Source organism: Cavia porcellus, unplaced genomic scaffold (assembly GCF_034190915.1).
Source record: "Cavia porcellus strain 051 isolate PalLab524CR breed Dunkin Hartley unplaced genomic scaffold, mCavPor4.1 scaffold_15, whole genome shotgun sequence".
NCBI classification, from domain to species: Eukaryota; Metazoa; Chordata; class Mammalia; order Rodentia; family Caviidae; genus Cavia; species Cavia porcellus.
The window spans coordinates 2,964,945-2,991,429 of record NW_026947498.1 but is presented as its reverse complement, the minus strand read 5'-3'; the positions used below and the strand labels follow the sequence as shown (position 1 = coordinate 2,991,429).

General features: G+C 44.5%; 1 protein-coding gene across 1 annotated transcript in view; it reads left to right on the top strand.

The window, feature by feature from the left end:
* Nucleotides 1-19,080: 19,080 nt before the first annotated feature.
* The window catches only part of Rcan1 (regulator of calcineurin 1), an 84,371-nt gene continuing 76,966 nt past the window's right edge, over nucleotides 19,081-26,485 (top strand). The window contains exon 1 of the mRNA XM_003462215.5: nucleotides 19,081-19,550. Within this exon, the coding sequence (XP_003462263.1) occupies nucleotides 19,308-19,550 (243 nt within the window). The 5' untranslated portion in view covers nucleotides 19,081-19,307. The remainder of the gene's footprint in view (nucleotides 19,551-26,485) is intronic.

Here is a 26,485-nt window from a genome sequence, read left to right as displayed (position 1 = left end):
CAAGCCGTTTCCAGCGCATTTGGAAGCTCGGGGAGGAAGAGGTGACTAATGAGGGCAGAAGAGATGAGCGAGCCCTTTGTGGGATCAAATCACGGAAAGTATTCATGGGCACACCACGTGCATCCTTGCATAGGCCTGGGATGTGGGAGAGGGATGCAGCACAGCCGGAAAATGAAATTATAGGAGGAAAACGCCTGGGCACAGGTCCCAGTGTCCTACCTTACTTACATTTTATCTTCAAATTACCAAACACCAGGATGTTTGTGCCTGATCTTGATTGTAAGGGAGCCCTGGGGAAGCTTCAGTGGGATTTTACAGCCAGTCCAGGTCGTGCAAGTGGCTAATGCGGGCAGGTGCCCTCGACCTCTTCACTCCTCCACAGTGTGAGAAACCAGCCTGGTGCCTCCGGGAGAGGTGCTAACCGTGAAGAGCACTAACTGCTTCATCTCTTCTTTACCTTGGGCAAGAGTCAGTAGCAGATAAGTTGGCCAGCCATCCCAGGTTGCCCAGGACTAGGCAGAGGTTTCCAGAAGCCAGAACTTTGGGTGAAAAATCCAGGAAATCCAGGGGAGGCAAACTTATCTCATACGTAACACAAGTGCATTCAGATCTAGTAGGCACCATGAGCTGAAGTAGAGAAGTTGTAGGGGTCCTGTTGTAGTCAGGGGTTGTAAGAACAATTACAACCAGGACACAGAATTTATAATATTAGTTTATGATAGTCACCCAGAATTAAACACAAGAAAGTGCAGGAGATCTGTCCACAACACTAAAGACTCAGAATATTCAGCCAAGGGCCTGGGTCCCACAGCAATGTCCTGCATGAGTCCAGCTGAAGACCTAGAGCCCATGACAATGCCTCCCACAAGTCCAACTGGAGGTCTAGAGTCCATGACAAGGACTCACACAGGTCTGTTTTAGGGATCTGCTGGGAAAATCCAAAGGTCAGTGGTGAAAGTCAGAAAGTCTATGTCAGCAGGGAGAAGGAGCTGTGCTGATAGGTTGAGGGTTCTATGCTGGAGCCAAGAAATGGCACTCAAAATAAGGACCAGGGCTGCCCTGAAAGTACCACAGACATTCTCAATGACAACAAGGTCCTAAGCTCCCCCAAGGAAAACAGTCAAGTACATGCTAGGAAGCCAGTGTGACAAGTTTTTCCTGGAGATTAAACTTCCCCTCCAGAGCCAGGAAGCAATGCTCAACATAAGGGGCAGATCTCCCCCAAAGTGAACTGCGGCCACTCTCAGAGATAAGGTCCCAAGCTCCTCTGATGATAATGATTCATACTGGGAAGCCAACATGACAAACTCCTCCAGGAGAATCAACAACTCAAAACATCAACATTTAGGAGAGCCAACAATGCTTTTCTCCTCTTCTCCATGTCTCTATTTATGCTGGTAACTTCCCTCAAGTGGGCCATCTACACTCAGCAGCATGCTGAGTTAATTCAGCTGGGGTTGACTTGACCACCGGTTTTTAGTTCATAACATGTCCCAACTAATCTGAATCTCCTCTATGCCCGTAAGCTGTCAAGGCTCCTTTGCAGACTCATTTGACCTTTTGCCCCACCCCCTCCAAAAGTCTTTGCTTCATTCCTGCAGGGCATCCGGCTGTAAGTGTTACACAGGTCATGTCTCCAGCAATGGTCCTCCCTGGGAGTTCAGGTTCACATAGCCCTGAGACCTTACCCAACAGTGTGAGTGCTCCACACATCGCCTGGTGGCTTCATCATGGGAAGCCGGTAGTGCTCGCCTGCTCACTGACGCTTCACTTCAATGGCCTCTCACCTTCTTTGTACTCAAATCCTTCCCTTCGGGGTTATTCTGGGGGAGCCAAGGCAAATGTGTGCTGCTAAGATGTGTGATGCTCTGTGGAGCTAGTGAAGAAGCGTGAGTAGGGAAAGGATGCCCCACTTGGATTTTATTTATAAGCCAAACGTCCTTGCTTCATTTGGGATAGGATGCCATGGTGGGAACAAGAGTGGACCCCAAAACGTTTGTGTCCTAATTCTTAAGAGTCTGTAAATGTTACTTGGCAAAGGGGAATTAAGTTTGCAAATGAAATTATTCTGGTTGCTAGCCAGCTGACTTTTAAATTAAGAAGTTATTTTATAATTTTCCTCTAGGACCAATGTAAATCATAAGTTTTCTTAAAAGATGCAAGAAAGAGGTGGAAGAGTTGGGAGTCAGAGAAAGAAATGAATCGAGAAAAGCAGAAGTCAGAACAATGTGATTGCGGACTTTGAAGACAAAAGGAAGCCATGAAACAGGTTTCAGCAGCTTTGAAAATCTAGGAAAGCCAAGAAAATAAATCCTATCCCCAGAAAAGAACACAGCCCAGCAGACACTGAGTTTTCAGTGTTGTCAATCCATTTTCTGTTGCTTAAAACAGAATACCATGGACTGAGTCAGTTTTAAAGAGAAGAGGTCTATTTTGGCTCCCAGTTCTAGAAGTCTAAGTCCAAAGAGCCATATCTAGTGACACCTTCTTTCTTAGACACTCCTGAGGCAGCAGGTCCCAAGAAGCACAAGAGTGTGACTGCATGTGTATACACACATGGGTTTGTGTGTGCCTCTGGTTTCATTCTCTTAAAAAAATAAAACCTCCAGGATTCAGCCACGGGGTCTCCAGCCAGTTGACTCAATCACCTTCCAAAAGCCTGACCTCTAACCTCCTTGGGCACATTAAATTTTTATCCTTTAAACATTTTACAGTGGGCTTTACATTTCAACTGAACTCACAACCTCGCACTTGCCAGACAGGGGCTTATGCTGCTGAGCTAAGGACTTTCAATTCCAGAGCTTACAGAATAGCCATTGTTCGTTTTCTGTTACTTGGTTTTGAATGCCCTGTAATACTTTCATTCTCTTGAATGCTCGAGATCAAGAGAATGAATAAAAGATCAATATGCTGTTTTAAAACTGTAAGTCTGTGGCGATTTGTTATAGCAGCAACAAGAAACTCATGCAGTAGCATAAGCAAGAAACAAAATAAGCAAAAACCTTGAGACAAGCATCTTCAGTATAAAGTGGCGTTGGATGTTTCAGAGAAAACTGAAGAAACTGAAGCAGTACAGGACAGAAATGGGGGTGGGAAAGGCCCCTCATTCCGAGCCCTGCAGTCACGCCTGTGAGATGACCATGTGACACGGTAGCATCACAAGTAGGGACTTGGCTTGTCCTCTGTTCCTTGGACTTCTCTGTTCCGTGTTTCTGCAACCCAACCCCTAGGGCATCCCTCAACCGCCCCTTAGAGCTGGTGTTACACATCCATGTTAACATCTACACAGCATGACTGCTTCTGCTCATGGCCTCGGGTGAAGGGCAGACTACGCAGCCCACTTTCAGTAGCCTCAAATTGCATGATAGGTTTCAAGTCCAGCAAAAAGGTCTCTTATGCATTGATCTGGAGTCCACGAACTTTGCAGCACACAAATTACTTTTACTTAGATACTTCTTGCTGAGTTGCTTCAACAACAAAGTAGGGTGAAAAATGCCCCATGGGGGAACCCACAGAAGTGATCTGAGCACACTCAATACATTCAAATGCAGAGTTTCAGCCCAGGGGACAAGTTCAACTGTGTTAGCAGCAGTTGAGCGGCTTCTGGATGGAACCTCAGTCCCCTTCCTCTGTGGGCAGTGACACTTCTTGGTTTCATTTTGTTTTGTTTTGTTTTTTAATGTTTTTATTTTAAAGAGATTTAGACAAGAGGACATAACAAAGCAGATCAGAACAATGTAAGCAACACAGTACTTCACCACAAAACACCCAATATTAACAGTAGCTACCATAATGTCTCTTTCTTTCAAATAATTGAGCATACCTTCACATACAATAGTATCAAACATAACAAAATAGTATAAAACCATTCAAGAGTATGAAAGCATTACAGGGCATTCAGAACCAAATAACAGAAAATAAACAATGGCTACTATATTATCTCATTTTCCATAGAAAATTTGTTTATACTAACACACATAATAAAATCCAATAAGATACAACATGGTAGAACCAATAGAAACAGAAGAACAAAAGCATGGTAGGACTTCAAAGCAAGATGATATTAAATCGGCCCTGGCTATTATAACGTCTTGTTTTCTTCAAAATAGCTGTTCATATCATCACAGATAATAAAATCAAACAACCCAGGATAAAACCACTCCAACTAATGAATGGAAACATTGTAAGGCTTCAAAGCAATGTAATGGTGAATCATGATTACCATAAAATCTTATATACTCTTACCATTTCTTACACTAGGGAGACTATACCATATTTATACATGTGAGTTTGATTCATTTTACTTATGAGTATGATCTCAAGTTGCGTCCTTTTATTTATAAATATCTCAATGTGATCATTCTTTATTTTTTATCCATCCCTCAGTTGATGGACACTTAGGTTGTTCCCAAGATCTGGCTGTTACAAATTGTGCTGCTATAAACATGGGTGCACATATATCACTGTGATATGATGTTTTCTTGGTTTCATTTTGTAAGAGTTGGGAGAGAACTAGCTCAGCAAAGGTTCTCCTTAACTCAGAGAACTCACCCTCCCAGACACAGCCAAGTGGCAGAATCATCAGCGCTAACCCTCCATGTGCTCCTGATGTGACATAAAATTCCAAACCATGACACACGGTGGAAGGAGGCAGTTCCTAGGAGATTAATTCACAACATTAATTCAGAAAGCAGCACAAGCAGGTTGCTGGAGGATGAACAATGCCCCCCCCCCACGCCAATATGCAAAGGTATTAACCTGCAGGATCTTTGCACATCAACCTACTTGGAAATAAGGTCTTTGACAATGCGATCTATTTAAATTCAGGTCCTACTGGATTACAGAGCCCTACCATCCAATGACTGGTATTCTTATAAGAAGAAGGAGACTTGCAGACAGAGACAATAGAAAAAAAGTTCATGTAAAGACAGAGGTAGAGACAGCATCACTGTCTGCAAGCCCAGGAGTCCAGGAAACACCAAGAGCTGGAGGGAACGAGTCTCTCTCAGGGACCATGTGCCAAGAACGGTCACCCTCCTACATTGATTCCTGAGTCCGGCCTCCAGCACTATACAAAAGTAAACCCACATTGTTTTAAGCCCCTTGGGGAGAGACACTGTACTCCAGCAGCCCTGGGAATGGATACCCAGAGGCACCTGGGTGTTCACACCTCAGCAGTGTGGAAAGGACAGCAGAGGCTGAAAATATGCCAAGTCCTTTTGTAGTAGGAAGCTTCTGGAACTAGCAGCTCATCACCGGTGTTTAATCAGGCTGATTGGCTCTCCTGGTGCTAATTATTAGGCCAAGACACGTTTAGTTTAATTGTCTCCACCTTCCTGCTTCCCTCCCTGTGTGTCTCCCGTCTCCTTGGCTCCTTGGCACACGTTCTTAGCCAGGAGTCCTGGGCCCCTTCCCCGAGCTCCCAACCTGCCCTGCCCAAGATCTCCGCCTTGTCTATATTTCAGGGTTCAAGGTCACCTTTCTCTGCACCCGGGATGGAGTCCCGTAGAAGGCTGACATATTCACTTGCCATAAGCAGGCTTCTAGTTAGTTCTGTGGGTGCCCTCTAGGCACCCTCAGAAGTGCTAGGCATACAATACCCACTCACCAGACACTCGATGACTGAGCCCTGCATTTACCTCTGTAGCACAGGATGTGGGAATTCGCATCCAGCAGCACCTGAGAGCAGAACCACATGGCAGGGATCAGGTCCAGGCCTGATCATTCTCTGTAGGTCGGTCAGCCTCATGGAAAATATCAAGGACCTGACCACTCAGGAAACCAAATTTTTCTTTCCTTTCAACTCTCTCTCCCTCCTTCCCTTAACCCCTCGTTTTCCAAGCTTTTATAAAAAGGCACGTGGGGACGTCCTTGACATTAGGGATGAGCCACATTTTTGCAAGTCTTTCTCTGACCACTAGGTGGCAGTGCTCCCACAGTTTACTGTCTCTACCTTACAATTGGCAAGGAGAGGCCCCCAGGACACTAACGAATTTTACTTTCTGAATATTTAAGGAGTGAAATTAGCTACTGTAAAACTAAAACCGTTCTTTTAACATTCATCCTCTAATATCATACTGAAGAGGTATGATTTACAACTAGTTTGTTCTGGTCAATTTTCTGCATTGCTTAGGGGTGATATTGTTAGCCTTTTTAAATAAGTTATCTTTGTAAGAAAAGTTTTAAGTTTAGGGAAAAAGTGAAAATAAATGAATTAATTTTTCCAAATTTCTTTTCCTTATTTCTCTTTTTAAGTTTCCCATTGTTAACCTTTTGCACTAAGTGCCTTTGTAACCATGAATGGATATTGATACATTATTAGTTTCCATAGTTTATATTTGTGTTCACATATTATGTTGTTATGCTATCACTGGGTTTTGGCAGACGTATAATGACATGTGTGCACCATTGTAGTGTCTAACAAAATAGTTTTACTGCCCTAATAAAAATGTCCTTATTTTTCCTTTATTCCTCTCTCTAACTACTGGATCAGTGATTACTAATCCTGATATAATCTTTACAACTTTGCCTTTCCCAGAATATCATGTAGTTGCAATCACACAGTTCGTAAAATTTCATGCAGCCTTTTTGGAATGACTTCTTTCACTGAGCAATAGGCAGTTAAGAATCTTCCTTGTATTTTCATGGCTAGCTAGCTCTTTTGTTTGTAAATCACTAAACAATATTCTGTTTGATAAGTATAACATGATTTGCTTCCCCATCCACCTACGGAGGGGCATCTGGTTGCTTCTACCTTTCAGTAATTATGAATAAAGCTTCAGGTGAACATTTCTGGGTAGATCTAAGCTTCTAATCATTTGGGTAAATATTAAGAAATGCAATTGCAAGATTATATGGTAAGGCTTTTTTTTTTTTTTAAGGCAATTTCTATTAAGACCTTGACTAATGGTCTGGAAGGGATACTTTTGAATGATTTCATCACAAATGTGGCTGTGTATAATATTTGGTCTCTAATAGTTTTCCTAGAAAAATGTGATCACTTCTTAGCCTTTTGGTTAAGCTCGCAAATAGTATGGAAGAAAAATGGGGTCGTTCCTGAGATAAAAGCTGAGTGGCACCAGCAGCCTTGCATAGAGATGTCCCACAGCAGAAGAGGAGCCACAGCCCACCCTGGGCCTCGGCTGACCGCACTCATCTCACACTAGTAAAGGGTTTGCATTGGGAGTAGAAAAGAATCCGCAGCTCTCTTCCAGCCAAAGCCAGTAAAAACTGAGGGAAAGAGCTTAGCAGCAAGCAAAACATTTCTCTTTAGAACATAAAATGGCAGTAGTGCTTTCATAACATAAAATGGCAGTAGTGCTTTCGTATTGTAGAGGGTTCGCCTTAGTCTACAGGTGACTCAAGAACACCCACATGAGCTTCCAAAAGAACTAGTCAAGAAACAGGAAGCCTTTTTGTAGTCTGCTTGAGGATTTGACCCTGCAGCAACCAATACACAGCTGGGGAAGGTGTAAAACCAAAAGAGGCCTACGACTAGCAGAGAATTAGGGGTGAAATGGGCTGACTGAAGCTCCTGTGTAGGGAAGAACCTATACAAGTATGCGAGCTGCTGTATGAGTGTGCACACATGCACACTGATATACATACACACACTCATGCACCTGCTCACACATGTACACAGGTAGACACCTATATATACACAGATGCACACATTTATGCACATGCTGCATATAATCATAAGCATGTTACATGTGTGCATACATAAAGGTAGGCACCTGTGCATACAAAAGCATGCATACTGCACCTAGACACATACACATGCAGACATGCATAAATGTATGTACACCTGCCCGTGCATGCAAACATACACTCATACATACAGTACACCAAATACAGCAAAAATGCACATAGGTTTTGCAATAAATTAACAAACTATCTGGGGAGAGCTAAGACTACTGGAATCCCATAGCCCTTTCCCTTCAAGAAGCTTGAAGTCCAAAGGCTGACAACACCTATCCTGCCTGGCATAAGGCTACCTCTACCTTGAGGAAAAGCTGTCTTATTTAAAAGCAAGGAAGTACACACTCCTTGCCTAGTCCTTCTTTCTAAGTACACGAAGCCCAGCAGCTAGACGAGAAGAATGAGCAGCCTAAAAGAGAAAGTCCAACGCAAACAGACAATGAAAGCTGTTTGGGAAGCTACAGAGAAAACTCTGAAAAGCAAACAGCAGTTTCAATGCAATTGAACTCTCAGGGAGATCTAAAATAATAAAGTAATGGTTTAAGAATAAGAAACCTATGTAAAAGGGAGAGAACAAGGAAGGCTAGCTCAGTCTGTGGCTCGTGATGGAAAATGGATCCCTGGCGGCTTGGGAGTGGGTGAGAAGGTTTACAGATATGCAAGCAAACTGTGAGGGATTGGATCTGCTCTCTCACTTGATTCTGGTATTGGTTTACACTGTACACCAAAACCTACTGGTATAGGCAGCTAAGTTAGATAAAAATATTATAGACAGTCAGATAGGGCCAGGTCCTTGAAGGAGCCAGTGCAGAAGGTGAGATGCCTTGCAACTGTGGGGGAAACAGACACCTTCCACTGTGGGCCAGACCTCAAGACAGAAGACAAAGAAATGCACCCGCCTACTTCCTAAGGATAAGCATCAGGAATTGACAAATTCTAAATAGGTCTCTGTCACCCTGAGAAAGCCAGGAAGAGCCACCCACCCAGCCCCTGTTCTGTGTTCATGCCTGCTTGCCACAGGACTGGCTTCTCCATTTGACCCTGATTTAATCAATTTTTCCTGAACAATTATGCTTGCAATCTTATCGGTTGGTCCCACTTCATGCCCACCTTGCAGGTTCCCATGTTTCTCCACCTTGGTTCCACCGCATCTTGTGGTTTTGTTCTATAAAAATCCCTAGAAAAGGCAGGGTCCTTGGCAACTCACTCAGGAGCCCGTCTGTCTCTCTCTCAGACAGAAGCTTTCTTTTCTCCAATAAATATATTCTGCTCATAACCTCCAGTGTTCCTAAAATTTATCCTTCAATTTTAGAGAGTATGAACTCATTCGAGACATCTAGCCGTTGGGGGTTTCTTTCCCCTGTGTCACTACCAAATGCTATACAGTTTTATGAATGTTTAATTTATCATGTATTGGTTATGCCTCAATAAAGCAGTTTTTTAAAAATATACTTGTTCTGTAAAAATCTCTGCAAGTACTGGAAAATAAATATAAATTGTAGGAAGGTGTTTATAATGTAAAGCAAAGAGGTCAATTTTAAGGCAGAGGAGTTGACAAACTCAACTCGAAAGACTGTCTCAAGTGCAGATGGTCCCATTGCTACTGCAGAAGAGCTTATTCTACAAGATAAACACAAGTTTATTCTTGAATCAAGCCAGATTGAGGATGGCACGGTCCACTCTCTCATGGAATTGTGTTAGTGTTTATTACACAGTACTTTGGTTAATGTCCCCCAGTCTGCATTAGTAGAAGCTGAGAGACAGGGGCAGCATTATAAAATTTGCTTTTCTGATTATTGGAAGAATGTTGCCAATAATCTAATTTCTTCATTCATCCATTCATTCCTTCAGAATCAGTTACAAAGCTGGAGGTGGGGGAGGTACACAGTCATGTGTCGCACAATGACAAATCTGTCAATGACAGTCCACATAGCCTGCAGTGGTCCCAGAAGATTTTTTAAAAAGAAACTCCTATCACCTAGTGACCCCATTCCTTGCGCTGTCCTAAAATCCTAGTGCAAGGAATTGTTCATGCATTTGCAGTGATGATGGTGCAAACCTACTGACAGTTGTGTAAAACCACAGCGCATGTAATTATGGTAGTTCATGACAAGTGCTTTATAATAATGAGTGTTACAGAGATTTAAGTATTTGCCATATTTTTAATGTGTAAAGCGAAAGGCCCACCGAGTGCCTGTGACACTGACAGCAGCCTCATGCATGTCATGTTTGCTTACCGTGCCTCTTAGGCTGCGTCGAGTCACGTGGAATGACCCAGTCTGTGTGTGTGTAAGGAGGCTCTGAGGTTCGCACGGCAACACTGCCCAGTGTCGCGGTCTTAGTACACGTCCACGTCACTCAGGGATGTCTGGCTATGTAATGGCAGGAAAGCACCTGCCCTTAAATGCCACACAGGTGCTAATACCAGACACCTCCCTTGTGCCTGCATCATACTGGGGTGCAAGGAGACCCCGCAGTTTAGGGGGAAGAAGACAACAAGGTGTGACAACGAAGCAAAGCCTGATCCTTGTTTCTGATAAAAGCAATAAAGAAGGCATCACATAGGGGACAGGTGACTTCCTTTGTTGGGGAATCTGATGACCCTTATTTGCACCTGATTCTTGGCAATGTTCTGGTGATCCACTCTCTCTGGGATGGAGAAGGCTCTCAGTTCACCGGCTCTGCTCCAGGGAGCTTTCTGGGAGAGAATACAAGGCACCTTCTCCTCCACTAACAAAATGATATTGGCAGATAAGGGCTCAGTCACCAAGCACCATAGGCTACCCAGACCCGCAGAAGAAACAATTCAGTCCCCAGCTAGGAGACTGCAAGTGCAAAGAGAAGAGGAGGGCCAATTAGCTGGAGGCAGTCACAGCACCCGGGGTTCCTCAGGGACTGAGCAGAGGGAAGGAACAGATCAGAGCAGGGGAGAGCGAGCAGGTTTGATGGGCAACATCATAGCCTTCTTTTGGGCCTCTAGAGTTTGGGGTGCTCTTGCCACTTTAACCTGAATTTCTGATCTGGGCAAAACCCAGTGAGCCCCGTGGCCAGAAGCCATGACTGAGGAATTCAAGGGACTCTTCTGTGGAAACAGCTGTCTCCAGGAGAGTTCTGTCCATTCTCTGCTTATCTGGCCTACTGGGTCAATGTCTCTATGCTAGGGGGTGATGACCTCCACTCACCAGGATGAGTGACCAGTATTAGGACTTCGGTTTCTATTAGCTTTTGTCTTTTCAAAAAAAGAAAGAAATTTCCTTCTGCTACTTAGTTTTGTCGATTGACGGCTGGTGCTCATTCTCTGCAGGAGCCAGACAGGCAGGTGTCATGGGGGTGCAGAGGTACCCGAGCGTCACCTGGAGCTCCAGGTGGTGTGAGATTGCTTGGCTCTGCACACCTGCTCAGCTTCCAGTATTTTGCTGTGATCGCAGATCCCAAATTCCCATGAAGGGGATTTGCAGATTAAACAGCCTAGTACTGAACTGTGCTAATCCTCCTGGAAACAAGCAAGTCTCAAACAGATGCCTGCTCAGAAGTGGTAGGAGGATGTTTCTAACTAAGCCGGCAGAGACCGATATGGAGGGGAGAGCAGGCGCTTCCGCCCTGGGTATGAGCAACCACAGCCAGGTCACACGGATTGAGGCTTAGAAGCAGTTTAAAATAAATAAGCAATTCCACCTGCCCCTGCAAGGGCAAGGTGACATTTACCAGTGAGGGAGAAAGGAACCTTTTGCTGCCAGAAAAATTGTGCTATGGCAAGAACATTGCAAAAACAGACATTTAGAAAGGTTTCTGTCATTAAGTGATTTTATTGCCAAAAAAAGCAACATGTGACATCTAGAAAAGCTCTCATATCTTACCCTTGAAAACCCGGAAACACAATTTTCTAAGCTGTTATAGGCTTCCAAGGGGGCTCAGTGGGTTTTAATACCTATTTGTGAAACTTCTAAAATTAAATGAATTGCAATGAAGTTGTTGATGTGAAGGAACATGGACATTTACTAAATATAAAATCTCCTCCTCCTTTTCTTCTTCCTCCTCCTTCTTCTGTATATTTGGGTGCTGAGATTGAAAAATGAATATTACAAATTAGTAAGTGTTGCCCACAATGCCATGGGGCGATACATGATTTCTCAAAGCATGAAATAAGTTTAATCACATTACTCGCACTAAGATATCACTAATAAGTAACTGAAAGGAACCCAAGATGTTCAAAAAGACAACAAATGTGGTTCTTAGTAAACAAAATATATTTTTATTCATTTAATAAATATGTACTGAGTGCCCCTTTATGCCCAGACACTGAAGTAGGGGCAGATCTGGACCTGACCTTCATGAAGTTTCCATGCTAGAGATGAAGGGGGGTTCAAGGAAGGAAATCTTAAACTTCTGTTTCTTTTTTCTTATGTTTTTACAGTTTCTATTTCACTACATCTTTTGCACTGTGTTCTGCATTCATCGTTGAGGTGGAGGTAGATAATTCACAACAAATGTTTTTAATTATACATAATTTAATATGAATGATTTAACAGTGTTATTATATATTAGTTCATAGATTTCCTTATTCACATAAGATATATGAACATGTATTTATACATCATTTTGTGTATTGTATAAATTAGAGACTATAATTATAATTATGGTATAGTGTGTTATACAGAGTATTTGTTTACGTCTATTAATACAGATGTGAACACTGTAATTATACGAATATAGTCACCTGTTATATGCATGTATTTACAGGTTAGCTGTATAGACTTGCATGTAATATACACATATTATGCTACATTTGTGCGCATATCTAATCTTTACATCTACTCTCCCAATCCCTAGAGAATTAGTCACTTCATATTTTCTTCTCTCGCCTTAAACACTTAAGGCCGCCTTCCTAGTCCTCAGCTTCCTGCCTCAATTAAAACTGGAAACAACCACAGAGAACTTTCTAAACCCCTCCCACTGTCACTTCTCCCCACCCACTAGCACCTGTCCCGGACCGGTGAGTGTGGTCTTCTCTCCAGGACAGCACACGATTTGCTGGGCCCTCTGGTCTAACCCTCCCCTGGGCCCGTGCACCAGGCCCACTCTTGCCTCCACAGACATTCCCCTTCCACCTAGGCCTCAAGCTGTCCCTCCCTGCTGGATCACTTAGCCCAAGCAGATCTGAAGTTCCTTTGCCCCTTGATACACAAACAACAGAGACAGTCTTCCTTGGTCCCACTTTCCCTGCTGTCTCTTGTCCCAAGCAAGTCTCTGTTTGCCCCTAGGAGAGCTCTTAAATTCATCATCCCCAGCTCTTCTTCTCAGGATTGTATCCTTATGCTTCTCCCACAATTCCTCTTGCCAAAGTCAGCACTGACTCCTGAATTTGGAAATCTCAGCACCCAATCCTCCTCTAAGCAGATCTTGCAGCAGCACTGCATGTGAAGGACCCTTCTTCCCTCTGGGAAGTTCTTTGTGGCCTTGGCTTGTGGGACACCCTGCTGCCTGGTAGTGCTCTGGCTCCCTGAGCCCCCTGCCAAGTGTCACTGCCTACTGCTCTCTGAGCTGATGTGTGAGCATCACAGTGCCTAAGATCAGCCCTCAGACACATTCAGAGCTCACTCCAAAGGGGATTTCTGTGGCCTGTTCCTTCAAGCACCACAGAGTTGAACCTTCCAAGAGCATGGCTATAGCTTTTCCTCTGAACTGCAGATCTCCAGCCAACTAACTCATCCTCATCACTGTATCATGCTGGCACATGTGCTGGCACATGAGGGATGGCTCCTACAGTAGGGGATGGAATCGAAGAAGGCAGCTGTCACTGCAGCAAAGAACCATCCCTGAGGAAGGGCACAGAAGAGGGCCCGAAGGCGCCCTCTCGGTAAAGCAGTTCTCTACTTGTGGCAATAATGACAGTGACACCAGTTGGAGCTCAGGACAGGCTGGCACAGCTTATGTAGTAGCTTCCAAAGACAGATGATCAATAGATGGTGGGGCAGTTTTCAATGGGTCTTTCAATTCATAATGTGAAAAACTTATAACAAGAAAATAGCAAAGTCATCCCAGACGCAGACTCCATCCTGAGACTCATTCCCTAGAATTAGCTAGAAGGAAACATCCATTTATGACATCACCAAAGGACTATGACATAGAAGAGAACTAGGAATCTCCAAATGGAAGGTTGGCACTAAGAGATCCAGAATTAGCCCTTTGGAGCCTTCATCTGTGGCAGACGTTGGCTGGATGTTGCTGCTGAGTCCTGTAACACCACTGAAAATGAGCTGTTTATGTCACCTTATTCTACCCAGACTCACGGAGTTTCTAAAGGGCAGCACTGGAGTTTAGGGGAGCGTTGTCTGGATTCTGGAACTACACAAGAAACATAGCATCATCTGCTCCAGAGGTGATGATTTTATTATAGGCAGCTAAGTTAGAAATTAATATACAATCAGAGGGAGAGGCCTGTTGAGGGAGTCAGCAGGAAAAAGGTAGGAACATCAGAACTGCTGCCAGAGGTACATCTGAAGATGGTTCAGGTCTCAAGATAAAGATGCAGCAATCAGGCCTGCCTGCCTCCCCTAAGGGATAAGCAATAACGTGGAACTATATTACAATTGGTGTCCTCTGGTCCAGTGAAGTCCAGACAGACATCAGTCACTCACATGGGTGACCAGAGCATCTGGACCCATCCTTTCCCCTGGAAATGTCTCTGTTCTTTCCAGGCACCCCTGTTACAGGGCCTGCTTCCCTGCTGAATCAATATCAGCTAAGTGACTATACTTACCGGTTGATTACAGATGGGCTCACACTGTACTGATCTTGGGATTTTGTAGCTACTTGTGATTTTGCTCCAAAGAACATTCCTCGAGGAGTGGCCTTGGGGACCATCCACTTTCAGGTCCCCTCCTGTCTCTTAGAGCTATCTCTCAATAATGTTTTCCTACTCTTAACCCCATTGTTCTTTAGAAGTGATTCTTCGATTTCGGGGGACATAAACTTGGCATATTCAGCATCTAGCAGGTTGGGAGTTACCTTTTGCCGTATATCAACTTTAGGTCATAGTAATAAGGGAGGGAAATGTGAACAGTGAGAGCTCCCTCAGGATGCGCGGGCTCTGTCAGTGGATGCTTCTTAGTTTATGTGCCCGTCTCCTACCTCTGATGATCTCAAGGTGACCCCAAAAGTAGCTTGAACAAAAGTAGCTCTGAACAGAAGGGAAACCCAATTTCTTGGACCTTCCCATGGCTGCTCTGCTCCTGCCTTTGGCTTTCGGGAGAAGCCCTAGATTCCTAATTAAATTCATTCTTGTTTAAACTAGCTTCCGAATTTTAAAATATCACAGGCAGAAGAATCCTAACTCACACAAAAACCACATGAGTGTCAACACACTTGAAAGAGAACTTAGAGAAATATAAAAGTCAGTTAACTTCCTTTCCAGACTTGGAAAGAAAAAGTAATCAAACTCGAATATTGTTTTTTCAAAACCAAATATATAACTGAGTTTCTGAATTAAAAGGCATCTGAAAACCATCAATATGAACAGGGCCTCTCAAATAGCGAAGTTCTTCTCTTTAAAAGAAAACAAACCAATATGAGGACAACAAAATACCGCAGCATTTTCATTCATTTATAGGCAGTAACAAAACAAAGTTTCAGTTGATTTAGTTAAAGGTTTTATTTGTTTGAGCAGCCTTTGGAACCGTTCATTCCATGTAAAAGCACACATTCACAAAGTCAGCGATTTACCTTAAATAAAATTGTAAAATGCCTATACTTTTTCAGAATGTTCAAAGTGCCTTTGGTTCACTTAATAAGCATTCAGAAAATGCCGACTGAACACAGCCCTGTTCTATTTCCAGAACAAGATGGGAAGCGACTGGAAATACAGTAGAGGAAACTTCCCCACCTGGAAAGTGAATAGCCTGGCCTTCTCCTCACAGCCATGTCTGCATAACCGGGTTCTAATAGATGTAAGAGACAGGTGCTGTGAACAAAAATAACCAAATAAGGTTTTCTGTGGGCTCCTCTGCTTTGACATTCCGTAATTGCAATGACTGACATGAAGGACGTGTATAGAGAGGAATGAATAGGAGGTAGCAGGATGCATGAATTAAAATTTGCATCCCTCCCCCATTTCAAAACAAAATACAAGGAGATCTTTACCTCTTTTGGTTCCATTTTCTTCATGGTGTCTAAGAATCTGAATCAAATCAGCTCTTTTGAGGAGATGAGAAGGGAAAGCTGTCTAGTTCGATAGATGCTGGGAAGCAGGGATAGACTTTGGGTCTTGTTGCTGCTGCTGGTAGAAAGGGCAAGGTGACCAGTTCCCAAGGGTGGTCGGAGGACTCTGTGTTTTTGGATGGCTTCACCCTTAGAAATGTCTGTGATTGCATTTGAGGACCGTGTTTTGCTCAGTTTCTGCCTGTGCTGTTGACAGCTCCCATATTCTCTATTTTCTCCTATTTGGGTCAGGTTATTGATTGTGGTATTAACTGAGAGTGTCAGGGAAAGCAGGAAGCACAGTTGTCAGTCTTTCTTAAGCTCTGAAGGCATCGTGAAGGTGGAAGTCACTGTACAATTTTATTTTCTAAGTGCCAAGAGAAATAGGACATTTTCTTACTAAATATATTGCCTGCACAAGGCAAGAGTCGTGGGTGTACAGATGTAGAGGTCACATTGCTGACCCAGCTGATCCAGAACTCTGTCATTTTGCCCGATGTTTGGAGAGCTGTGTCCCCACAGCCTCATCAGTGTGTGGCCTGTGGGCCAGCTTCGGCGAGGCAAGGCTCTCCTGTAGGACCGACATCTCTGCTCCCCACTTGGAACTTCAAGCATCTCTCAGTGTCCCCACCTTCCCTTGTCCCTTGCTTTGATTTCCCTCTTCCTTCCTTTTTACCACATTTTTTTAGTTTGCTTGTTCCTTCCTATTTTTCTGTTTCCCCCAGAACAAAGTAATGTGGGAATAACAGTCCAGTTACGTCCTGCTTTGTCACTTGCTGTCTGTTTGCTTGCAGGAAGGTCATTTGATCTCCTTGGACCTCAGTTCCAAGAATCTGCAGTAATAACGCCTATCCATGAGGATGATATGAGGTAGTTTACACATACACCCATTAACTATTTAAGAGTTGCACAAAAGAAATTGGTATTAGTATTAGAGTGATCGATTTGGTTAGTGGACTAAGAAATGTTACCTCTCCGGCTCACTGCTGGGGGTTGCGAAGTAGCACCTGGGGAGGCAGGTGGACATCTACTTAGTCTGCATCCAAGTAATGGCCAGCAGCGTTCCAAAGTCAATTACGTGTCTTTTGTCTTTGTCACCCGCTTGAGGGTGTACGCTCACTCCTGTCTTAACCCAGCAGGGAGGCAGCTGCCATGGCTTCTTCTGGTGCACGGTAGTTTCTCTTCCACTCGTGCTTTCTCCTGCCCTGCACATTTCGTCCACCAGGCCCACATTGCGTGCCCTAACCAGCTTACAGGGAGCCAGCAATGAAGGAGCGGACTGTCCTAGGGTGAAAACAGCACAGACCCAGCCAGTAACGGGGTGGCTGGGCATTGTCTTTCCAAAACTGGTGCCTCATCTCCTTTGTTGTCCTTTTCAGCATGTCTGACTAGAGTTGGCAGAGGCGTTCCAACTCTGAGTTGGCATGCACTCAGCGGCATGTCTACATTTAATCCTGCATGGCCTTTATCACATTCTCTGTTTTTTTAAATAACAGCTTTATTGAGATATAACTTTCATATTATAAGAGTACCAACTAGTGATTTTGAATATTTTCCTGGGGTTGTGCAAACATCACCATGATCAGTGCAGGTGATTTTCAGCACCCTAAAAGGAAATGCTTTACTCACTTGTAGTCACTCTTGTTTCTTTCTCCCTCTAGCACCTGTTAACCACTAATTAATTGTCCATCTCTGTGGACATTTTGTATACGTGAAGTAAAATGTGATACTTTTATAACACATATTTCACTTAGCACAATGTTCCCAAGGCCCAACCATGGTGCAGAAAGTATCAGTGCTTCCTTTTAGTGATTGAATACTATTTCATTGTACAGATAGACTTTCGGAGTAGCTATTTATCAGCTGATAAACACTTGGACCGATTCCACTATTTGGCTATTATGAATAATAATGCTGCCAACTTTTATGTACAGGTTTCTATATGGTTTTATTTCTTTGAGGTAGATACCTAGAAAAGAGACTGCTGGGTCAGAAGGTAAATCTCCATTTCACTTTTATGGAAACTGCCAAGTTGTTTACCAAAGTGGCTGCCCCATTTTATATTCCCACCTAGGTATTATATATAATTGTTCCAATTTCTCCAAATCCTCACATTCCATTCTATTTTATGAGTTACTTCTATATGGATCCTATTTCTTCCCTTGGATTTAAGGTTCATGAAAGCACAAACTCCACTAAGATCATCATAATAGCAACAACAGAGCCTTAAATCTGGCATATTCTGAATAAATATCAACTGTTACTTAGGTATATGGTAGTTTTTATTATAATCAGCTACACTTCCTAACTACACAGTAAGCCTATTTCAGGAGGAAATACAGATCTCATTTCACATTCTTCAAAGATCCTAGTGCATAAAGTTACCATTTATTGGACATGTACTAGACTCTTACCATATATAATCTTACTTTTTAAAAAGGAACATGAAATTTGGGTTATTCTTCCAAGTAATCAACAGCAAAGCTGAAACTCAGAACTAAGCTTTCCCTGTACCACACCGTCTTTTGTGGTGAAGGAATTACATTCAGGAGGAAGAGAGACAGAGATGGACTTATTTGAAATCCTCTATTTTTCTCTGTATAATAAACTCCCTAAAGCAAGGATGAGCATATTCTTTCATTTACTATTGTACATAGTTCGTAATGGGGAGTAAAAATAAAATATAAACTCTGGACAATAATATAATGCCAAAAATTCGAAATAGAAAAGTAAGGTATTGTTACTGTGGTCTAGTTCAATCTTCCTTACAACTATAATTTATAATATAGGTTAAGCATTTAACCACCCGGCCAATAGCCACAATTGGAGGTGTGGTCAGGACTAGATCTCCTATCTCCCCCGTCGACTCACGTAGTTCAAAACGTCACTGCGTAGAAACCCTAGAACCACTACCTCCTCAACTGTCACCCCAAGAACCCAAAACCCTGCCTGATGTCCCTCAGCATGTACCACCAGCAGCCAAAGGCAGAAGTGGCTAAAAGCCCTTTGCCCCTAAGTAACATGGCCGCTTTTAGACTTCAGATTCAGGGCGGCAAATGATGAACACGTGAAGAATGTACTGTTTCCTCTATTGGTCTTTTCTCCGGGAAAGGCGGGACACAGTAGCCCAATATGGGCCGGCCTTAAAGGAACCTCCTCGGAACCCGCCGGCCCTCCGCTCTCGGAAGAAGGCCAGCGGGCGCCTCCGCCCCTCCCGCGTGGTGTGAAGCCGGGCGGGGCCAGCGCTCAGAAGTCGCCTCAGAGGGAACGGTGTTGACCCCGGGCAGCGACGCGATCCAGAGGGGGTTAACCGGGAGTCGGCGGCCGCGGCGCGAGAGCTTCAGACTCTGGCGTGCGAACCGGGCGCAGCCGGCGAGGGTGCACGGGGGCGCGCGGGCGCGAGCGCGGGGATGGAGGACGGCGTGGCCGGGCCCCGGCTCGGGGCGGCGGGTGAGGCAGCCGAAGCGCGGGCGCGGCCCGGGGTGACGCTACGGCCCTTCGCGCCCTTCTCCGGGGCGGCCGAGGCTGACGAGGGCGGCGGCGACTGGAGCTTCATCGACTGCGAGATGGAGGAGGTGGACCTGCAGGACCTGCCCAGCGCTACCATCGCCTGCCACCTGGACTCGCGCGTGTTCGTGGACGGCCTGTGCCGGGTGAGGACCGGGCCGGGCCGTCGGGGCAGAGGGCCGGCACTTGTTGCCAGCAGGAGGCGCCGCGGGTCACAACGCTGGCGGGGCGGGGCGACCCTCGCACACCGCGCGGTCCGCGGGCCACGGGCCCCTGGGCTCTAGGGAGGGATGGGTGGAAGCTGCGACCCCGGGCTTCAGGGGTCCGAGAGTGGCTACTGGGGCGCGCGCGACTGCTCTCTGCCGGGGCGGGGGTGGAGAGAAACGGCAAAGTGGGTGCATCGGGTGATGAATTCGCGCCCACAGTGGCTGGGGAGCCCCTAATGTACCTCGGGGACTTTGGCCACAACCCTGCTTTTACTCGTTAGCTAGAGGAGGGGGTCACCTCATTCAAAAAGAGAAAGAAACAGACGTTGAGCGGCGACGTGACTCACTGTTCGTAAATAGGGCGACATCTCTGCATTCCCAATCTGCACTGTTGGAAGAAAAGCCAGTGTTTGGGTGAGGATCTGTGGTTGCTCATTATCCTGCAGTTGATGGGCCAATTCGGGTCGAATGATGTTGGGGGCAGGGGGACGATTTTCTAAACCTGGAGGATATTTAGCCAGGAATCTTGTTCCCTCGAAGGAGTGAGCTGCCACCGCAAGGGACAACTCGGTACATTAGTTGGTCCCCATTTCCCCAAATCCATACAATTTAAGACACTCTGGATGAGTAACCAGTGATTGGCGGGGAGGAGGAATTTATTTCAAATCTTCAATTATTGTGCGGAAAAAAATTTGGACCTTGTAGGCGTTGCAGAAGGAAACCAGCTTTTGAGAAGCTGCCCCATTAAGAGAGCAGCTGTCAAAGAAGCTGCGTTCTCAGCACTTGGCTCCAGATCCACATGTACCGTGAATGAACTGTATTTGAGGCAGCTGCCAAGAGGTGCGCCGCTGTGGAACAGGGAATGATGTGCTTCAGACCCATTTATTTATAATTTACTTTCAGAAAGGATTCACAACGGCTTCTGGGCGTGCTTTCTAGAGCAACAATTGTCCCCCGCTGTGAGTCTTCCTCATGCTCTAAAACCTTTTCCTGTGTTGGTGAGCTAAACTCTAGCCAGCATTTCAGGCCTCTTTGTTAGGGGTCCTAACAAGCTGTCATTTCTTGGAGCACAGTCAAGTCAGGGAAGACTGTTTATTTGCTTGAATGTCTGGCACTTCAGAATTTTACATGCCTCCCAGGATTGCTGATACTCTTTTTATAAAATTTCCCCCACTTTGCTAGCTAACATTCATTAGACTGTCAAGCACTGTTCTAAGATCTGAGGTTATAGCAGCAAACAAAATTGCATTTTAACCTTCAAGGATGACAATTTTGTAAAGGAGCAATAAATAAAATACTAAATACGTCAGTAGATGAAGAGGCTAGAGCAAAAGTGACATGTGGGGTGTCAAGGTCCCCAAAGAGAGGGCGATTGCTGTGTTACATCAAGTGATCAGGTCAGGAAGGATCTCACTGATAAGGCCATACTTTGAGTGGTCCCTGGGCCAGCTTTTGCTCATTCATTTACCCTTTGCTATTGTTTAGATGCCATGTTTCAAGTAGTTTTAAGCCAAGAGGATTGTGTAGTGAATAAGCCAAGCTCCCTGCTTTTATGGAAATTTTGGATTCTAGTGATTGAAGAGGAGATGGAAAATGGAAAAGAAGTAAGTAAACAAGTCTTTCAGATGCAGATGTTCCTCCGAAAGTATGATTGTTGGTTCTAGGAAAGTCCTTGGTTACTAAAATCCATGCAGACTCAAGGCTCATATAAAATGTCATATAGTGTTTGCATTTAAGCCGGGCATATCTTCTTTTACACAAAATCATTTGTTAGTTCCTTATAATACCTCATGCAGTGTAAATAGTTATTATACTGTATTTTTGGAAAAATAAGGACATTGGAATAATAAAGACACAATCTGTACATGCTCAGTGCTGATGTATTTAAAAAAATATTTTTGATTCAAGATTGGTCGTAACTGCAGTTGTGGAAGCAAAAGGAACCCAGGGCTGACAATTGTACTAAGTCCAGTGGAGAATATGAAGCAGGAAAATGTGACAGAAGGTAACAGGGTGGGGTGCCAGGTCATAGCAGTCACGCCCTAATGGTAGTGCACTCTGTGGTGGCTAAGGTGTTTTGCTGAAGAACGGGTTAACTGGGGCAGGCCCAAGGGTATCTATGAGACACATCCAGAAGTTGGAGCTGAGGAGGAAGCAATGTGGCCGGAGCCCCAGTAGGAGGAGCCACCGGCCAGGAGCTCTGGATCTGAAAGCCTAGAATTGAGACGCTGAAGCCCTGAGCAGGCAGGTAGGGAAGAAGTACCCAGGCCTGTGCTCTATTGGCAGAACTGACCAGGCAGCCTGGAAGGAAGGGAGCCCAAACAATAGAGTCCCTAGGTAGCATGATCCTAGGGCCCAGAGAGGAGTAGGGATGGCTCTGGGGACGTATGGGTAAAGGAACGAACACAAAGGAGTCAGTGTCAAGCCTGTTTGGATTCTGTGACCCAGGAAGGCTTCTGCACAGCTTGGGAGATTTTTGTGTGGCTGGCTTTCAGGAAGAGAGAATAGCAAGTGCTGAAGTTCTGGTACAGTGGTCAAGGGCATGAAGGAGACCTTTGATTGCTGAATCAGAGGTGGGAATGGGTGGTGGCTGAGGTCAGAGGAGCAATCAGGGAAAGTTCATGGAGTGTCTTGGGGCTCACAGTAGGACTCAGATGTTACTCTAACTGCACAGATGGATAGAGATCGGTTTATGGGAGAGGAAGGTGGATGGGCAAGAGATAAGCAGGGCAGGCTCGGATGGGCTGTAGCCATTGTTGGGGGCATTGGAAAGTAACTGCTCTGCTCAGGGGGTGATGGAGATACAGGTGAAGAAAGGGCCAGAGCCTTCATTCCAGCTCCCCTTTTCTGTTTGGAGCCTTGGGAACTTCAGAATGTGAGTGCGGAACTTTTAGGGGCTGGTAGCCCATTCAGAAGGTCCTGTAAGAGAAGATGTAAAACTGGACTCGGAGGTCCATCTCCCAAGGCGAGACAGCCCTAGAGCTCAGGTTGGGGAAGGTCGTTGATAAGCCTTCCATTAATGGCCTGTGATTCATTTAGCTAAAGCCCTCCCTCTGCAGTCCTTCTTTAAAGGCCACACATGCTTAGACTGGTGTAATGGAAAGGTGAGTCTCTTGTAGGTAGGGGGTGATGGTGTGCAGAAAAACACTGGCAAATTTTTCTCATATAGGTTCATAAGAAAGGAAAAAATGAAATTGACCTCAACTACTGATTCATTGGAGACACTACATTGGAAACTATTTTATAACTGTTAATAGTATAGTTTGTTTTTCTTAGCTGGTTTATCATTAGTCATGCAATTTATAATGAGTGTGTTAATTAGATGTTTAAAACTATCATTACTATTAGCGATTTGTGCCATTACAAATGAATGAAACTTTTATTAAAATAAGATTTTGTTTGTGTAGATATTTCCATAGCATATTTTATTATACTAACCACTTTTTCTGTAAATCCCTTTCTACTTAGGAAAGCAAAACAGTGTTTTAAACCAATAATTATATGTGCTTTGGTTTTCTGGCAGTAGTAGTTGGTTCCCTAGAATAAGAGTTTCCTCGGTCATCACCGAGCTGACTAGGAATTTGAGCGTTCTCAAACAATATTGTTAGTTTTTAAGCAGTAAATACAATTCTACACAGTAATGGGAACATTCACCTCTTTCTGGTTGCCTGAAACCTAAGCCAGAAAATCTTTCACAATCTTTTCTACCGCACAATCTCACCTTCCTTTTAAAAATAAATGCCCGCTTAAGATTTGTGATAGTTATTTCCATAGTTTTTTGCAATAGCAGAGTATTCTGACTGGCATCAAAGGAGTTTAAATGATGTCCTTAAATTTTTAGCAGCGGTGGAGGTCCCTGAGCAGGTTGATTTCTGCACATCAGAATCTATAGGGAACTTTTGAGAATTTCCCATGCCCAGGCACTGCAGGAACTGGCACTTATGTGGAAAGCCCTGCAGGTGATTCTAACCACTAGATAAGGCTAAGAACCAAAGGGCTTTGGCTTGCACCAAGCCTGATAGTATCTTAAAAAGATAACTGAATAATTAATTGACAGTGGTTCTACTTCTAGCCAGATAACTTGATGGTGCCTTGACTTCTTTGAATTCACAATGAGAGTGCTGCATCTTCCTCTTCTTGGAGTGTTTGACCTTGAAGCCTACAGGCAGGATTGGCAGGGAAGAAGAGGACCTGAGGGCCCCATCTTCAGCCCCAGACAGTTAGCAGTGTGCCCTGCAGGATTACAAAGGGTTGACATTATGATGCATGTTTAAGTGATATTTTTCATGGTTTTTGCCTGTCCGCATTCCAACTCAGCCTGTGTGGCATGTTGTAAAATACCACAAATACTATGATCTGGTGCTGGTACTCAGACTGATCAGACAACAGAGCATCGTGCTGGGAAAGGTGTAGCGCACTGCTGCCTCCACCTCCTGCACCTGCTACATAGCCAGTGGAATTGAGACCCGGTCAGATGTCCCTTGTGCATGTGCTACTGGGCACTTAAAACTCTGTGATTATCAATACAATACCGAAATAGTACTTCAGCCCACCTCCAGGCAGGTCAGTCTGTGAAGGCAGATGTTTATCATAGTTAAGCAGACATGTATGTTTTCTTATTCTTTTTCTTTTGTCTTTTTGAGACAGGGTCTCCTTATGCAGTTCAGGCTGGTGTTGAGCTCACTTTGCAGCCCAAGCTGGTCTCAAACTTGCAACGATCCTTTTGCCTCAGTCTCCTGAGTCATGGGATTACAGGCATGAGCCACTCTGCCTGGCTTCTTGTTTAATAATTAAGCGTGGGTTTGTTGTGTTATTTAGCAAAGTAATTTAATAATGTAAAATACTAAGGGAAGTTTTGTAATTTGTATACGTTAACTATATAAAATATTTTATAAGCCAGCCCAAGACAATTCCTTCTCTCATTGTTAGACCAAAACACTGTGGACACTGTGACCCATGACACGTGATTGATAAGAAGGAGCATTTTATTCTGCCAATGAGCCACTGCTTTTCACCTTGAAATGCTGCACCCGCCCGAGGACAAATCACAGCCCCAGCCTCCCGAAACTTGACTTTTGGTACACAAGGCATCATTGAGTGCGAATCTGATGACTACAATTTGTTTAGCTGAGCCGATGAACGCAGCTTCTCCCAAAGTCATTGTCCTTGGCTGCATTTCTGCCTGTCCCCATTCCAACTCAGCCTGGGTGGCATGTTGTAAAATGTGACATCTAGCAGGCAAATGGCAGCTGGGAAATCCAAGCATTTCCAGGCCATTTTCACTTTTCATCCTAGCATCAGAGCAGAGCATGTTGTTTCTCAGACTTGAATTATGGGTGAAATTTGTCCTTAAATGGCCTGATTGCTGGGATCTCACGATTCAGTTTATTTGAGTATGTTCAGACTTGTGTTGTATGTTGCTATGCTGTGCAAAACTTTTTTAGAATTGACCCACTAGTTCTCTAATTTTAGAGTTTCAGGCTTTTTATTCTTGTTTTTCAGGCTTTTTATTCTTGTTTTTGTTTTGTTTCAACTCTGTGTACCACCAGCATACATTGCTCGAAGCACTTCTTCCATACCAGTAACTGTTACTGCCTGCTCACTACAGACTTTTTAGGCCTTGGGGCAGTTACATAAGGGGACAGAAAACAGGCCTTGTGACAGAGCAGAACAGTGAACTGCAGAGGCTGTTGGCTTTTGTGTTTATATCCTGTGTCTTTTGTTACCTTCCTTTAAAAAAATAAAATCAAACAACTCTTTCTTGTACCTAGCAGTGAGAAGCTGGTTTGCAGTTGTGTGAATACATTGTTTTTCTCTTACTATAGCCGTGTTTGTTCACACGTGTGTGTGTGCGCAGGCACGTGGGGATGAAAGGCACCTTGCTTCTGTGCATACTGGTTAGGACCATCTCAAGACTTCTGGAAGGGCCAGTTTGTGGTGCAATTCAGTGGGAGAGACTTTTCCCGTGAAAATATTGATCACCTCCAGATCTCGAGGACACTGGTGGTTATGAGACAGTGAAGGCCTGTCCCATGGACTTTTGAGTGTGAAAAGGCTGTATTGTGGCCCTGGAGGGTAAAAATACCTCACTTCTTAGGCAAATAAAAATTTTCAAAACATAATATCAGGAGAATATCAAATACCTTAACTCCAGCTTTGATGCTGGGGAAAAGGTTGGCTTCATGCTGAGTTTAATCATCCTAGAAATCATGAAGTGAGGTCTGTCTGCTTTTAGGTGGTGCAGCTTCATGGTTAAGAACGAGGGGTCTTGGGCATCCCTTTGTACACAGGGTGACCCTGAGAAGTGTTTATCCAACATGTGCCTTGGATTCCCTGCCTGATAAATGGGCTGCCAGTGGTATTTCCACCTCATGATGGGAATGTGTTTTAAGGTGATGAGGACATCAAAATGTCCAGCCTAGTTAAGTGCATTCATTATCCTCTGCTAAGAAACTAATTAGCCTGGCCCTTAGTGGATTGGCCCACTCAGTGTATTCTCAGTGTACGTTAGTCAGGAGTCCAGAGTGGTTTGCTTGGTGGCTCTATCTTGGCCTTCAGCTGTGGTCTCCCAAGCAAGAGACTGAAGCAGGAATGTCCTGTGGTGTATCCTCAGCTCCTGGCCAATTCCTCATCTGTGGGCTTCAGCACAGGAACTGGCTTCCCTGAGAGCAAGCGAGCCTGGGCCTCTGAGGGACACCCAGCATCTTCCTGTGATTGAATCTTGGAGCCCTGTCCATCACCTGGGCTGGATTCTGTTCCTAGGAGCTGGGTAGGGAGTCCAGGTCATTGACAGGAAGGGCGTGACCCAAGGCTGGAAGACCAAGAGGGTTCCTTGGGGTAAGGACAGGCTGCCGTCAAAACAAGACTTTGTCAGT